This window comes from Typha angustifolia, chromosome 9 (genome assembly GCF_048772165.1).
Source record: "Typha angustifolia cultivar Huaian chromosome 9, ASM4877216v1, whole genome shotgun sequence".
Lineage (NCBI taxonomy): Eukaryota > Viridiplantae > Streptophyta > Magnoliopsida > Poales > Typhaceae > Typha > Typha angustifolia.
In genome coordinates this window covers 7,413,988-7,428,538 of record NC_133247.1, presented here as the reverse complement: position 1 = coordinate 7,428,538, position 14,551 = coordinate 7,413,988, and the positions used below count along the sequence as shown (strand labels likewise).

Sequence of the window (14,551 nt, the reverse complement as noted above, 5' to 3'; positions counted from 1 at the left end):
GATTCGGGTTGGGATGAGCAAATTGGTTGCACCTGAAAGGCCCAACAAGTTTGATTTGGTTTCAGTTTGGGCCTTGGCCTAACCCATGCTAACGAAATGATTAGGCTTCACTTTGGTCCAATTGTATTTGTTTCAATTGTATAAATTCTATTTATTGCTAAATTAGATATAAATTTGTTTCTAATTAAATGTGTCAAATTTTCCTCATATATGGATAAGTGATTTGAGCTATCCCACATGGACCTTAGGTGAGTTCATTCAATCACGTTATTCATCTCGTAGTTCACATATTTCATGCTATTATGCCATTATATTGTCTTCATACAATATTCTACTTTGTGCATTATTATTTTTCGTGTTATATTATCGTGCAATATTAGACTTTGTGAAATAGTAATCTTCGTGCTTTTAGCGAAACAGTGGTTATGAATAGGTAGGACATCAAGAACAGTTTGGGACTACACATTCTTTGTGCATCTCCCTATAGTGCTCAAATCTACCTTGAAGTCTAAGAAAAAGACTTATTCTTGATCAGTCTATGATATATTTAAGTGACTCTGATAGGGTTAGAGAACAATCGTAAGCAAGGTTCTAAATATTAGTTTCGGGATTGAGATCGATTGCTTGAAAAAAATGATACATATTGACAATATCACATGATACTTTTTATTTCGAATGATTCAAATCAAGGATCAGCCAAATCAGCCAATCTATTTTGGCGGTATGAATCATGATCGATTAATACTTTAATCTATGGTCGCATGCTAAACTAAAAATCTCTCAGAGGTGACTCTAATCCAGTGACCCTAATCGAATCAGCTATGAGGAAAAGACTTGAGCATCATCTCAAGATAATTTTTAGTTGATTGGGACCATGGGCATAGACCTAAAATAAGAAATATGGCATTTATTGAGATTGAAAAGTTTCACATATAAGCACATTATCACTTGTTATTCATATTATAGTTACTTATGCTTTATTATTCACGTTATGAGCTTTGATTTAAAATCATGCTGATTGGATTATTGTTTTGTTAGATTTTGGATGGATGCATCTGTTGAGCTAAAGTTGTTAGCTTGCTAAACTCCATTAATATTTCGGATGCTGATCGGTATGGCGAATGAACATAGTGAACTGGGACTCATTTACTTCCATTTCAGATTTTGGCTTTTCTACTTTCAATTAGAGTAGTGGTTTTAGTTTCAATTTGAAAAATTATCTGTTGCTTTAGTTTTATTTAGAAGACATTGGTTTCATAACCTGAATATCTGTATTTCCTTAAAAGTTTTTGACTGAGATATTAGTTCATATTGAGTTTTTTTATATTATGAATCTAGAAAATTATTGAAAGCTTCATGTATCTCAAGTCTATCAGATACATGGCTGATCATGATTTCGATTTCGGGCCATGACATAATGACTTCCTTCTTTGTCTGCATGAATTTGTTTTATGATGTCAGACTCGAGTCTTGCAATCGCATTTCTTACTCCCCTTATAACCTCATGATCATTTGAGACACTTTTTCAATATTGAAATCATGGATTAAAGAAACAGCCTACAAATATTAGTAAGTTAGTTAAAAAATACTAAAATAGCGTACAATGTTAGTTGAAAATTAAATTTTATCAGCTGCATGGATATCTTTATGTAGTTACTTATCCCATCTTTTGTCAATCATCCTCCACCCTTTTTTGTGGCCCTTAGTAGTGCCAACTTTTTTTTCTAATTAATACTTTTGCCTTATCCATAGCTTCATGGAGAAAGTCCATTTCAAATTTGTTGTCATTGTCAACCATCTGGAGAATCTTGGTAATGGGCTCAAAAATTGCTACGCAAAATCCGACATTAGTCCAAAATTTATTTCCAAGCATCATCTTTATCATTTTTTGACCAATGATTCAGTCCCTCAGTTTCATCTTATCAAATCCACTGAGCCACTATTGTGGTTTGAACAATCTCAAATTATTTTTTTGTCGCTTGATACCTTGTAGTGTAAGAAAATGAGCAACAAACTAATAATACATTGTCTAATTATATCTATATTTACGCTTGATGTTCTAATTTCTAAACAAATTTAGGACCCACACATTGTTATAAAAGAAATCAGTGATGGTCGTGCCGAAGGCATATGCCATGTCGATCCTCTGTTAGCATAGCACGTGCCGGTCGGCACAAGGCGCACATGCCAACACCCTCAGTGCATCTCTACATGCCATTGGTACATATTTGGCATATCTTTAATATAATTCTTAGGATATTTAAAGATATTTTTGAGTTTTCGACACGTCAATTTTTGGTTTTTGACTTCAATATACGTATTAAAGCCTAAATTACAGTTTTTTATTTTTAGATTATTTTTGTAAATGACCTATTTTATTAAAGATATAGCAATAGTCAACTAGAAACATTACTTAACACATAATATGATTGAATATATTTATTAAAACTAATACAAATTATTGAACACTCCATAATATAATTGAATATTCCATAGTATGATTGAAATAGAAAAAAGTTCAAAAAAATAGGCTCCACATGGCATATTATGTCTATCACATGATAAAAAAATACTTCATAAAATATTTTAGATTTACCACTAATGAATACATTTCATATTAATAAAATTTGTTTCGAACCTCACACTACCGTGCCAACTGGCACAGGTCAACATGCACCCATGCTGATCAGCGCAACTCTGTGCCATCATCAGCACGACCATCTTTGGATGAAATCATTAATCATTTGAATTTTGAGAAAATGGCATTGCAGATCCTAGCCTAGCTAGGGCTAGATCTTCTATCATGAGGGGTCTGCTGAGATGGAGGAACACTGAGCTATAGCACTCCCACTCTCTTGCATCTACTGTGCGATAATATGGGCTATCAACTCCATTAAATGAGATATAATTGTAGTAGAAGAAGTTAGAAATAGCCTGATGATCTTATTCTTCGCACTTTTTATTATTTCATTGTAGTATGTATCTTTGTTTGTGTCCTCCCTCGCTTTCTTTCTAAGTAAGAGTTATTGTATTCTTTCACTGATAGTCTTTTTGAAGTCAGTTGATGCTACAAATTATTTCAAAAGTGCAGTGATTCCTCCAACATAAATAGATGAAAAGCAGCACATCTTCTCTTGTATCTGTCTATCAACTTAGTTTGCTTGTATGCAATTCTCATGTCCCTCTCTTTGTCATTTTCATCGTCATCCTCATCATCATCATCAGTCTGCATTGGATTTTGCATCAGCTGCTCACAGACCATCTCAGCTCTTCTTTATAATCTTTGCTTATAATTGTCCTTCAGATTTATGTAATCTCACATTTGCAATCTATACTCTTTGCTTACTTGTAGGCATAGAGCTGCATGTTATCCACAGTGGTTGCACCTTACCCCTCTCTATCAACATCAACAATATGGCACTGTTGCCGGCCGATATTATAATCAGCAGGTTACTTTTCTTCAGAAGCCCTTCTTAAATAGTTAAATCTTAATATGTCGAAAAAAATTAATTGTTGCTAAAATTCTAGACTTAAAGTCTAAACTTTAAAACAATTAAGTAATAAATGTTGTTTTAAAAAAGCTACTATGATAGAAAAAGAAGATGGGAAGAGAGTCAAGAAAGGAACGCATAAATACACGAGCTACAAAAAGATTATCGGAGAATATCACCGTGGAAGCTCGTCACCTCACTTATCACCACCGAAGAAGATTGTTGGAGAAAAAGTGATCAAGGAGGGGGGCTACAGCTGGGGGCGAGAGAGAGAGCTATGGTTGAGATGAGCTGAGAAATGTCTTCAACTCTTCATGAGAGCTTCAACAGCACTCAGCTCAGGAGAAAGAGAATGAAAGAGAGTTGATTTGAGATTAATGCAAAAAAGAAAAGGATAAAAAAAAAGATTTAGAGGCATCAACTCACAAGAAAGAAAGTGAAAAGAGAGAGTTAAGTGAGATTTTAGATTTGATTTGATTGGAATAGGAATACTTTGAAAAAAAGGATTGCTGATTTTTCCAGTATCGGATCTTGTTTTGAATTGAGTCCAGCTGAAATGGAACAGTTTCAACCAATTTTTCAAACAGGTCCACCCAAATTCATAGATCTAGCATATGCCAGGAGAATTGCTTGTCAGATATGAAAATATGAAAAGAAAATTTTTATTACAACTTGTGGCATGAACTCGCAAAGTATGTTATTGGCTTATTGCAACTCCAACTGCACCAAATTTTGAGTGTCTTGGCAGCGAATTTACAGAAGGCCCTTTAGGGCCATAAAATTGCTTATATTTTCCAAAAACTAAGAAATAACAACATTTGACTGTTGACTTGACAACTGAAAATCAACCAGGCATGCATAATGACATACTACTAGGTATTTTCAAGAATGTATGACAATTTTCTAGGATTAGCAACACTAAATCTAGATCTTCGATTCAAAGTTGAGCATAAAGATTTAAAGATCATCTTAAGATACAACTCGGAAGACTATCTCTTTTGAAAATTTAAGCAGAAAAGGAGTACAATTTCACCTTCTGCCTCTTCTTCAGTCAATATTTAATCATGCATTCTTTATTAAATTTTACTGTTTTAAAATTTACAAGGAAATTTCACTTCATGTGTTACTATTTACATAACTTGTAAGAAACATCAGTAGAACTAGAATCTAGTTGACTAATAGAACAGGAAGTTATTAGCATTCAAGTCATGAAGCATAGAAGCAGACCAGGGAAGTGATCTGGCTCGGCACTTCTCATCAAGTAGGCAGGCTCTATCCAGTCATATGACTTCACATGCATGGAGCCGTAAAGGATTTTGCTCAAGACAGTCATCCCCGGATGATCATGAAGAGGAATAGATGATGAAGTGGGTAAGCAGAATATACCAATCTGCAAAAGCACATGCAAACTTGAGTGCAATAAAATAGCAGTAAGATGTGATGATCCATCAAAGATATTACAGTTAAACCATCAAAGAATATACAACTGATGCCAGATACGTAATAGAAAAGATCCATCATTGAAAAAAGCTTTAAATAATGCTATGGTAGTACTGTAGCTCTCATTCCTTTAGGGAAATACAAGAAATTTTTTGCAACATGAGTTTATGTTATCTGGCTTACAACAACATCATTGTAATCTAAGTGAAGAAACACACAACTTCCAGAGTTATCTGCGGTAACAAAACTCCAGTTGCAAATGTGACTGTTCCACACTTACAGTGTAATGTGACTATTGTTCAGCAGTTCCAGTGCTCTAGATTGCTAGTAAGGAGGGCTCAGGATATTTTATTGAATAAAAGTACAGCCAATCACTTCTATAATGTAGATGGTCATCATCCAAGGAAGATTTAACAGAAATAACTTTCTTCTGGTAGAAGATTTTCTTCCTTTTCTCCTTTTATAAAAGCTATCAGACTTTTACATCACTAGGAGTTATTCCTAAGTTCAAATGAGTGCATCTCATTTTTCTAGTAATTTTATTCCAAATTTCTTAATTATTTTCTTGGAGACATCACTTATTTTGGGGGAAACTCACCACCATGCACCATGGTGTCAAATATTCAAGTCAGAAAAGCAATTCCAGTAGTTAGGCTAAGCCTGCTTTTATGATATATCTTGCCTTCACCAAACCTCTTTTCGAAGGAAGCCCTGTGCATTAGAATGCCCTTTCCTATTAGTATTTTTCACCTTTCATCCCAAGAATTATCGTAACAGTGGCATGTGCCAGGCAGAACTATAAATAGGTTTTCATACACAGTTTAGGTTCTAATATAGGTATTAAAGCCTACATTAGAGTCATTTATCACTAGATAATATTGTGAAACATCTATTTTGTTAATCTAACATGTTCCTGCACCAATTTCGACCCACTTTAAATAGCTTTGACATATTATTTTTGGTCCTTTACATTTGGGGCAAAACTTTGGGAAGTAAAATTTCTCCATCGATTCCTACATTTTGAAAAGTATTTTGTATAGATCTAGCACCAAAATGCTATATCTATGTAAAGTGATGTTACGAACCGGATTGTAGAGAGGTCTAGATTGGGTATTTGGATTGAAGAAAGCTTTTTAACGGTGGTGGAAGGAATGAAGGTGGAATGAATATAAGGTTAGGGATACGTGAGATTAGAGAAGGGCATCGAACGAGAGGGGAGAAAGGGGTTGCTCCTAGAAGAAGTAGGGCAGCAATAGACGAGGGGAAGGATCTAACCGATAGTGCCTAGGGGTCAACATGAAGGTTAGGGAAAAGGAGGAAGAGAAAGGAAGGAGGTAGGGAGAAAGAAGATTCATTCATAACTAATCCAACTAGGGTGCACTCCACAGTATTTAGAAACTACCCTTTCGACCCAAACAACAAAAATAAATCCCTAAAACGAAACATTTTCGCCGCGGCTCATTCAAACGCGCAAAATCCATTCTCTGTATTTACGAACGTGTAAATCCTGTTCTCTGTTTTTGCAAACGCGTCCAGGCATTCAAACACGAGTCCTTGGCATTCGAATGCCTCTTCGGCAAAAAGTCTTATTTTCTCAAGCAAATTTATTCCTTTCGATACAACTTGATTCAGCTCTAGTTGTATCAATCCACCATACTTCCGTCACCTTGACTTCAAAATGAATAGTCCGAAAAGCGTTCCACGATGCCCTCGTCAGACTCCCATGTCGCCTCGACAGAATACAGTCCAAGCCACTCCACTAATATCTTTGTCTCCAGTTGCCTCTCTCAGTGTCACCTCCGTCTTGCCAACATGCGTACTAACTCGAATACCTGTACGCTACTAGTCCCACTCGCTCCAATACACGAAATGGTGTAAAATACCGATGCGCTAACTTAGAGTTACGTATCGAACATAAAGTAGCTTGCCGATATGGCTGAACTCGCACAAAAGCAAGATCCCTGACCTCAAACTCTAACTCCTGATGTCGGCGGTCATATACTTGTTTCATGTGGTTCTGGGCCATTGTCATATGCTCCCGCAGCCTCCGTAGCACTACATCCCGATCTGCTAGCTCTAACTCTATCTTTGTCCTCATTGATGATGCCTCGGGGTCATATGTCTTCAAGGTAAGTTGTGGTCTACCATAAACTACCTCGAATGGTATCATCTTGATGGTGCTATGACATACAATATTGTAGGACCAGTCCGCCCACAGTAAGTAGTCGAGCCATACCCTCAGTCTCTCGCCCACAAAGCACCATAGGTACTGCTCTATGCCCTAGTTCACTATATCAATTTGGCCATCTGTTTGTGGATGATAGACTGAACTGAGTTCCAACCGGGTACCCTGGAGTGCAAAATACTCTGTCCAAAAGCCACTGATGAAGACTTAGTCTCGGTCGGATACAATCGAACGCAGCATGCCGTGAAGCTTGGCAATGTCGCGCACGAACACCTCGACCACTGTCCTCGTTGGATATGGGTGCGCTAGGGTTAAGAAGTGAGCATACTTACTCAGCCTGTCTACCACGACGAATATAATTGAGTACCTCCTCACCGAAGGTAAGCCCTCAATAAAATCCATGAAAATGCCTCCAAATCCTCTTCGGCATGGGCAAGCACGCACGCACGATGCCCTCAACTCGCCCGTTGCATACCTCGCAAGCACGCACGATGCCCTCAACTCCTGTCATACTCCAAGCCACATACAACTCTGTAGTAGTTTCCTACGAGTCCGTAGGAGTCCCTTGTGTCCCGCTTCAGGGGTGGAATGAAAATGCTCCATTACTCTTCGTCGCAGGACCATGTCCGCAGGTATTCGAATGCGCCATGGTCCAATAGCAATCCGCTTCTGCTCACAAGCCCATGATGACTTATAGGGTCGTCATCTATCTCCTGCAAGATCCTCAAGATATCCGGCTCAGTAGCACCTACTTCTCGTATGTCATCCAAGAAGGGAAAGACAGGCACGGTCAGGGCCGCTAATTCAGCCGATTTGGGTTGTCAAGATAGCACATCTGCTACCTTGTTCTCTACTCCTTTCTTATACTGTAGCTCGTAATCATATCCCAATAGCTTGGTAACCCACCTCTGCTACGCAGACGTGTGAATCCGCTGCCCCATAAAATATGACAAGCTTTACTGATTTGTTCGGATCACAAATCACTTCCGAATCAAATATGGTCTCCACTTCATCACTACATGCAAAATAGCAAGCTTCTCTCGCTCGTAGGTGGACAGCTGCTATGATCTCCCTATCAAGGCTTTGCTAAGGTAAGAAATCGGCCTCCTAGTCTGTTAATACAGTCCCTGTGCTTGCTTCTGACGCGTCACACTCGATCACGAACTACTTGGTGAAGTCAGGAAGTGACAATACCGGTGCAGTCGCCATTGCTACCTTTAGCTCCTTAAATGCCTGTCGCTTCATCAGTCTATTCAAAGGCATTCTTCTTCGGCAAGGCTATTAGTGGTGTTGCGATCTTCCCATAGCTAGCCACAAATCTGCGATAGTAACTTGTCAAACCAAGGAAACCGCATAACTCCCATACTGTCCTCAGTTTCATCCAGCTGAGCATGCATGCCACCTTGCTCGGGTCACGACCACGACTCCCTCCGCTAAAATGATGTGTCCCAAGTACTCTACTCGTCGCTCACCCTATAGGCATTTACTCCACTTCATCTTGAGAGAGTGTTCTATCAAGAGCGCCAACACGGACCGTAGATGAACCAAGTGCTCCTCCTAAGTTTTGTTGTACACTAAAATGTCATTGAAGAATACTAACACATATCGTCGTAGGAGTGGACGGAATATGTCGTTAATCAGCCCCTAGAAGGTCGTCGATGCGTTCCTCAACCCGAACGACATCACCTAAAACTCATAGTGCCCGTCATGAGTTCAGAATACCGTTTGTGGACTCGGATCTGGTGATACCCCGCACGAGAGTCGAGCTTGCTAAAGTATGAAGCTCCCGTTAGCTCGTCCAATAACTCCTCTATGATTGGTATCGGATATTTGTCTTTGACGGTTATGGCGTTCAATGCCGTCCAATTGTCAAACGGTTGGTGGGCATGTACTGATTAGTACCAATGTAAGGCCACACCTTCTAAATGAAAGCTCGCAATAGGTACCTTATCTTCTTTCGGCATGCTATGACATGAAAAGTATTGTTAGACAAGAAAAATCCAATTAATAGAATTACCTCCTTTAAACTTTGAAAATTACAGTCGATTAGTTCATACGGGGATGCCATAATCGTGTCCATTGTCTATTAGAGGATTCATCCTCACTGCTAGCGAATGAAGGATGTGAATCTCCAAACCACAACACCTTCTTTCCTCTTCCTCGCGAGTAGCTTCATGTTCATCATCATATGGCCATGCTGCTCCCGGTTCACACCTGCCTTGATGGTGCTCGGCTCTTCCTCCATCCATGCCATGGTTAACTCTTAGTGGGGTTGGGTAGGAGGGTTGGGTAGTAACACGTCCATCTGTCCAAGAAAAGCTCTTATTGTCGGTGGAGTTTGGTTGGCCGCTGGTGTAGTTGCGACAAGTTCCTCCGCCGTCAGTCCTCCGCGCGATATCATTCGGATCTCCTCACATAGGGACTACACAAGGGCTTCCTGCATTCATTGTTGATGGTCCATCATCTTTTGTTGTTGATCCATCATTTGATGGATAACAACTGCAACATTAGGATCGAGCGGCGTGGAATAAGGCACACTCAGTGTGGCGCTAGTGCTAGTGTTGCTAGTACCGCCTGCAGTTGCCGATGAGCTCAGGTCTGGGTCCAAGTTAGCATCCATCGTCCCGCGCTTTGCCATCGACCTTGTGTTAGTCATGGTCCGAGAATCGATAGTTCTGATACCACTATTACGAACCAAACTATAGAGAGGTCTAGATTGGGTATTTGGATTGAAGAAAGATCTTTAATGGTGGTGAAAAGAATGAAGGTGGAATGAATATAGGGGTAGGGATACATGCGATTAGAGAAGGGATCGGACGAGGGAGGAGAAAGGGGTCTCTCCTAGAAGAAGTTAGGCAATGATAGACTAGGGGAAGGATCTAACCGATATCAACTAGGGGTTGACGTGAAGGTTAGGGCAAAGGAGGAAGAGAGAGGAAAGAGATAGGAAGAAAGAAAATTCTTCATAACTAATCCAACTAAGGTGCACTCCACAGTATTTAGAAGCTACCCTTTCAACCCAAACAACAAAAATAAATCCCTAAAATGAAACATTCTCACCGCGGAGCGTTCGAACGCGCAAAATCTATTCTCTATATTTGCAAATGCGTGCAAATATTCAAACAGGCGCATTCGAACGAGCCCGAGGCTGTTTGAACGCGCAAATCTCGTTCTCTATATTTGCGAACGCGTTCAGGCATTTGAACGGTGCGTTCGAACGCGAGTCCCTGGCATTCAAACACCCCTTCAGTAGAAAGTCTTATTTCTCAAGCAAATTTATTACTTCCGATACAACTTGATTCAGCTCTAGTTGTCAAGGATAGCTGTGCCGGTCGACAAGCCTCATGCCGACCGGCACTTGCCGTGCCAGTAAAGGCACGGCACTTGACCGACACACATGCCGTGCCGATCCGTGCCGGGCAAGGCCACATGCCGTCCAGCACAGCCTTATGCCTGTCATATGCCAATGTAGACTTTTTTTTAAAAAAATTCTATTTCCATCAATTTTTATCAAATCAACTTTACTTATTTTCTTAACAAACATGACATGATATGTAGAACCCATTTTTTTAACTTTTTCTTATTTCCATCAATTAACTTTTGTCATTTATCATTTTTGAAATGATAACTTATTTGTCATTTTTTAAAATTGGAATGATAATTAATTTGCTAGACCTAGACAACCACAAAGCTGAATTTATCAGAGACAAAAGAAAGGAAAAGAACCATCTCAAGCTCAATATGATTATAGTCAGATGAGGGAAGAATTTGAGTCTATAAGTAGCAAGACATCAGAAAAGGTGCGCCCACAGGATGATGAGTTCATCATCATTACCATCATATCAATCACACCCACTAGAACCACAATACCCTTATTATACTCCATATCCACAATCTGTATATGCTTATGGTGTGTCTGTGCCTATGCCGGTCATTTCCGTGTATATTCAATATCCATACCATATCATCAAAGAATTACAAAATTCTTATTTCTATGAAAACTATGTGAAACGTTATAACGAGCAATATTATCAGTGGATAAGTTTTGAAGAATATCGACAGTATTTAACGCAACATTCTCATGTTATTCTTGTGCTAGCAAATGAAGTCTTTGATCTTCCTCGTCATTCTACGTTCAACTAAATATTAGTTTTAATTATTGAACTATTATCAATTATGTATTGAATATTATTATGTGTTCAATTATATTATGGAGCATTCAATCATATTATGGAGTGTTTAATCATTAATATTAATTTTAATAAATGTATTCAATCATATTATATGTTGAATAATATTTATATTCAACTGTTGTTTTATCTTTAATAAAATAGGTTATTTACAAAAATAATCTAAAGATAAAATAGTATAATGTAGATTTTAAATTTTAATACATATATTTAGACAAAAAAAAATTAAAGATTGGCATACCAAAAACCCAAAAACATCTCTAAATATCCTAAAAAGTTTATTAAAAATATTATAAGGGGCATGCCACTGGCACGGGGGGCGTGCCACTTGCACAGCACGGCACGACACGTGCCACTAGCACGGCTATCACTGCTAGTTGTATTAAGTGACTCTTACAAATGATATATCTTTGCTAGGTATATCATTTGCAAAAAGAAATACAAGACAATAAAAGAAAACTATACTTATACCTTTTGATAGGTTATGAAGTTCCTAAACTTGGCATAGCTTCCCTTCTCCAAGATCTCCGTTTTCTCCTCTCTTTCTTTTCCTCTTCTTCTCTTCCTCTCACTCCCAATTTGGAAAAGTGTTGGCAGAACAGAGACCCTTAAAATGGCTCCCTTTGACTTACATTAATGGGTATTGAATAGAACCAAGTATGTGCTGTCCGATACCACACTAGTATTGATTGTGTATTGCTTGATACAAGTGATGCCCACTGGCACGCATCGGAATGCCTCAGCATAGGGTTTACCTTCAGCAACCGCATGCCATGTGCTAGCAAGTGGCTATCGGCACGCTTTGTGCCAACTGCACGACAATCCTTGCTTCATCCTATGTTTCACTGTTTCCATTGCTAGTTGATCAGAAGGAAGATTTATAGTTACATTTCAATCCACAAGCGCAATTGGTATCATTTGGCAACAAATATAATTTACCACCAAAATTAGAGTATATGACCTGAATCACTGCAATTTACTTCTATCACAGTCCATGTTGGAAGTAATATACCTGGAAAGTCCCTTTCAAATCCTTAAAATGATTAGCTTAAGTCCTCTTCCATATCTTCATACTGGAGTTTAAGTTATGTCAAAATATTTAGGCAAAGCTAGTTGAATATATCTCATCTATTTCTAACATAATTTTCTCAAGCACCTTTGCATATTACAGCAGACCCTACTGAAAGGAAGCAACTACTGATGCAATGGCTTGTTTCCTATGGAAGTTATCTTTTAATGGTGGAGGTTTTATCTTTTAAATTATAGATAGCTCTCATGGAATTCGAACTTAGAGCCTCTTGCTTTAATTAGTTGATATCGTGTTAACTCATTAACTACTCGAAAAACTTAAGTCAATAGAGCATGGTGGTTTTATTCCTTTATACCCCAACATCCTTTATTAGCATTTTGCCTAGAAAATTGCTTGACCTGCACTACACCAAAACAAAGAGAAATACAAAGAGGAGCTTAGGCAAAAATAGCTTCAAAACAATTCATTATTTTAAGATGACAGCTTGGCAGACCACTCTTTGGGGCTACCTGTAGTACAAAAGGCACCTAAATCAGCTTTCTAAACCCCTCCATGGATCTTCTAGCTATAGATAAATTTCCTCTATCCAACTATTAATAGATTGATATATACTGTGACACCAAAAATAAGACACTCAAACTAATGACGACATCGAACCGACCATGTACCGGATATACGGGTCCACACGCGTAGACAGATGTTACCATTGGAGTAATTTCACTTTGGCTGGTTATAAATGTATCTTTGGATATTAGACTCTAATTACTTTCTTTATATCTTTTTCTATTTTTCTGATATTTTGAGAGTATTTTTGAGCTAATTTCCAACCAATTAATCATTGGGTCTGCTTTGAGTTGTTTTGGTCTAGTCGGCTTATGACTTACTTAGGCCTCATTCACATGTGGAATAGGGTTAAAATAGGAATAGCTATTCTAATTTGTTATTAGGATTTATTCTAGGAATAATTATTCCTATATTCACTAGTATTATGGAATAAAAGTATAATAATTACCTTTGATGTAATATAAAGTAAAGGAAAAGATGAAAAAAAAATGTATTTTGCTTTTTACAAAATTATGATAAATACCCTTTGATTTAATATGAAATAAATTAATGGGATAGATATCAAGAGTAAGTAATTGGATTAGTGTGTGGTATAAGAGATAATTTTAACAAATAACATTTTTATTCTTGAATAAGACTACTGTGATGTTTAATTGTTTTGCTGAAATAAGGGGTTGTATTTCAGAATTAAAAAAAAAAAGTTATTCCTAAAATGAACGGGGAGACTTAGGGTTTTATGTTGGCACTATAAATAGTTAAAAGGCATTATGTTTAGACAATTTTTTGATGAAATAAAAGATAGCTTGAAGTTTCTCCAAGGGTTTCATGAAGATCCCTTCCGGTGTGAAATCCAAAACCTGAAGGTCAAAGCCTAGGGTCTTTTTCCATATATCTAATACCTTCTTTCATTCCTTTTGTGTGCTTCAATGTTTCTAGGACATCGCGAGACTTCTACAACTTTGTTGAGAGCCCAACCATTTAGATACTTTAGTCCGGACATCGTCAGCTTCTAGATCAAATCTTTCATATTAGATTTCAGATTTCACCTTTAGATCAAATTTTCAGCAAGGGCTTCCAATTGTGGATCAGATTTCATCTTCTCATTGTTTCGGACTCAATCAATGGTTATAACGGCTAGTAGCATTCTTTTGGACCTCACATCTAATTTGTTATGCTAGATAGATTGTTGCTGGTTATCTTATCCCTTATATCAAGATGTTTGTTTTCTCACATCAACCTTTTTTATAATAGCCTTTGCTCTAATTTTCTAAAACCTATCAAATTCTACCTCAAAACCCATACAATTTTCTATTTATTAGCCTTAATCTACCATGTTCTTTATTAGTGTTGATCTCAATTTTAAGTGAAGGATCCTAGCTAATGAAAAAAAAAGGCTAATAAAAGCAATGCAAAAACTAAAAGCAATGTAAAAACAATGTAAAAATTAAAAAGTCAATCTACCACTTGATAAAATTACATACACAGGCCTACAACCTGACAGTTTCTCCGGCCAACATTATTGCTTTCTTCCATTTACTTCTCGGTTAATACAAACATGTCAACCTCATTCCCAATGCACTTATTTAGGAGAGTGGTATAACTCAAATTTATGCAGATTAGATCAAGTATGACGACAACCAATATAACAAAT

General features: G+C 37.7%; 1 protein-coding gene across 4 annotated transcripts in view; it reads right to left on the bottom strand.

The window, feature by feature from the left end:
• LOC140767560 (plant cysteine oxidase 3) overlaps window positions 1-14,551 on the bottom strand; it is a 37,055-nt gene that overhangs the window by 19,072 nt on the left and 3,432 nt on the right. For all 4 annotated transcript variants that reach the window (XR_012105588.1, XM_073107520.1, XM_073107521.1 and 1 more), the window contains exon 3: window positions 4,719-4,881. Coding sequence is in view for 3 of the 4 variants with exons in the window: in XM_073107520.1 (XP_072963621.1) it covers window positions 4,719-4,881 (163 nt within the window). In the remaining variant the exon portion in view is untranslated. The remainder of the gene's footprint in view (window positions 1-4,718; window positions 4,882-14,551) is intronic.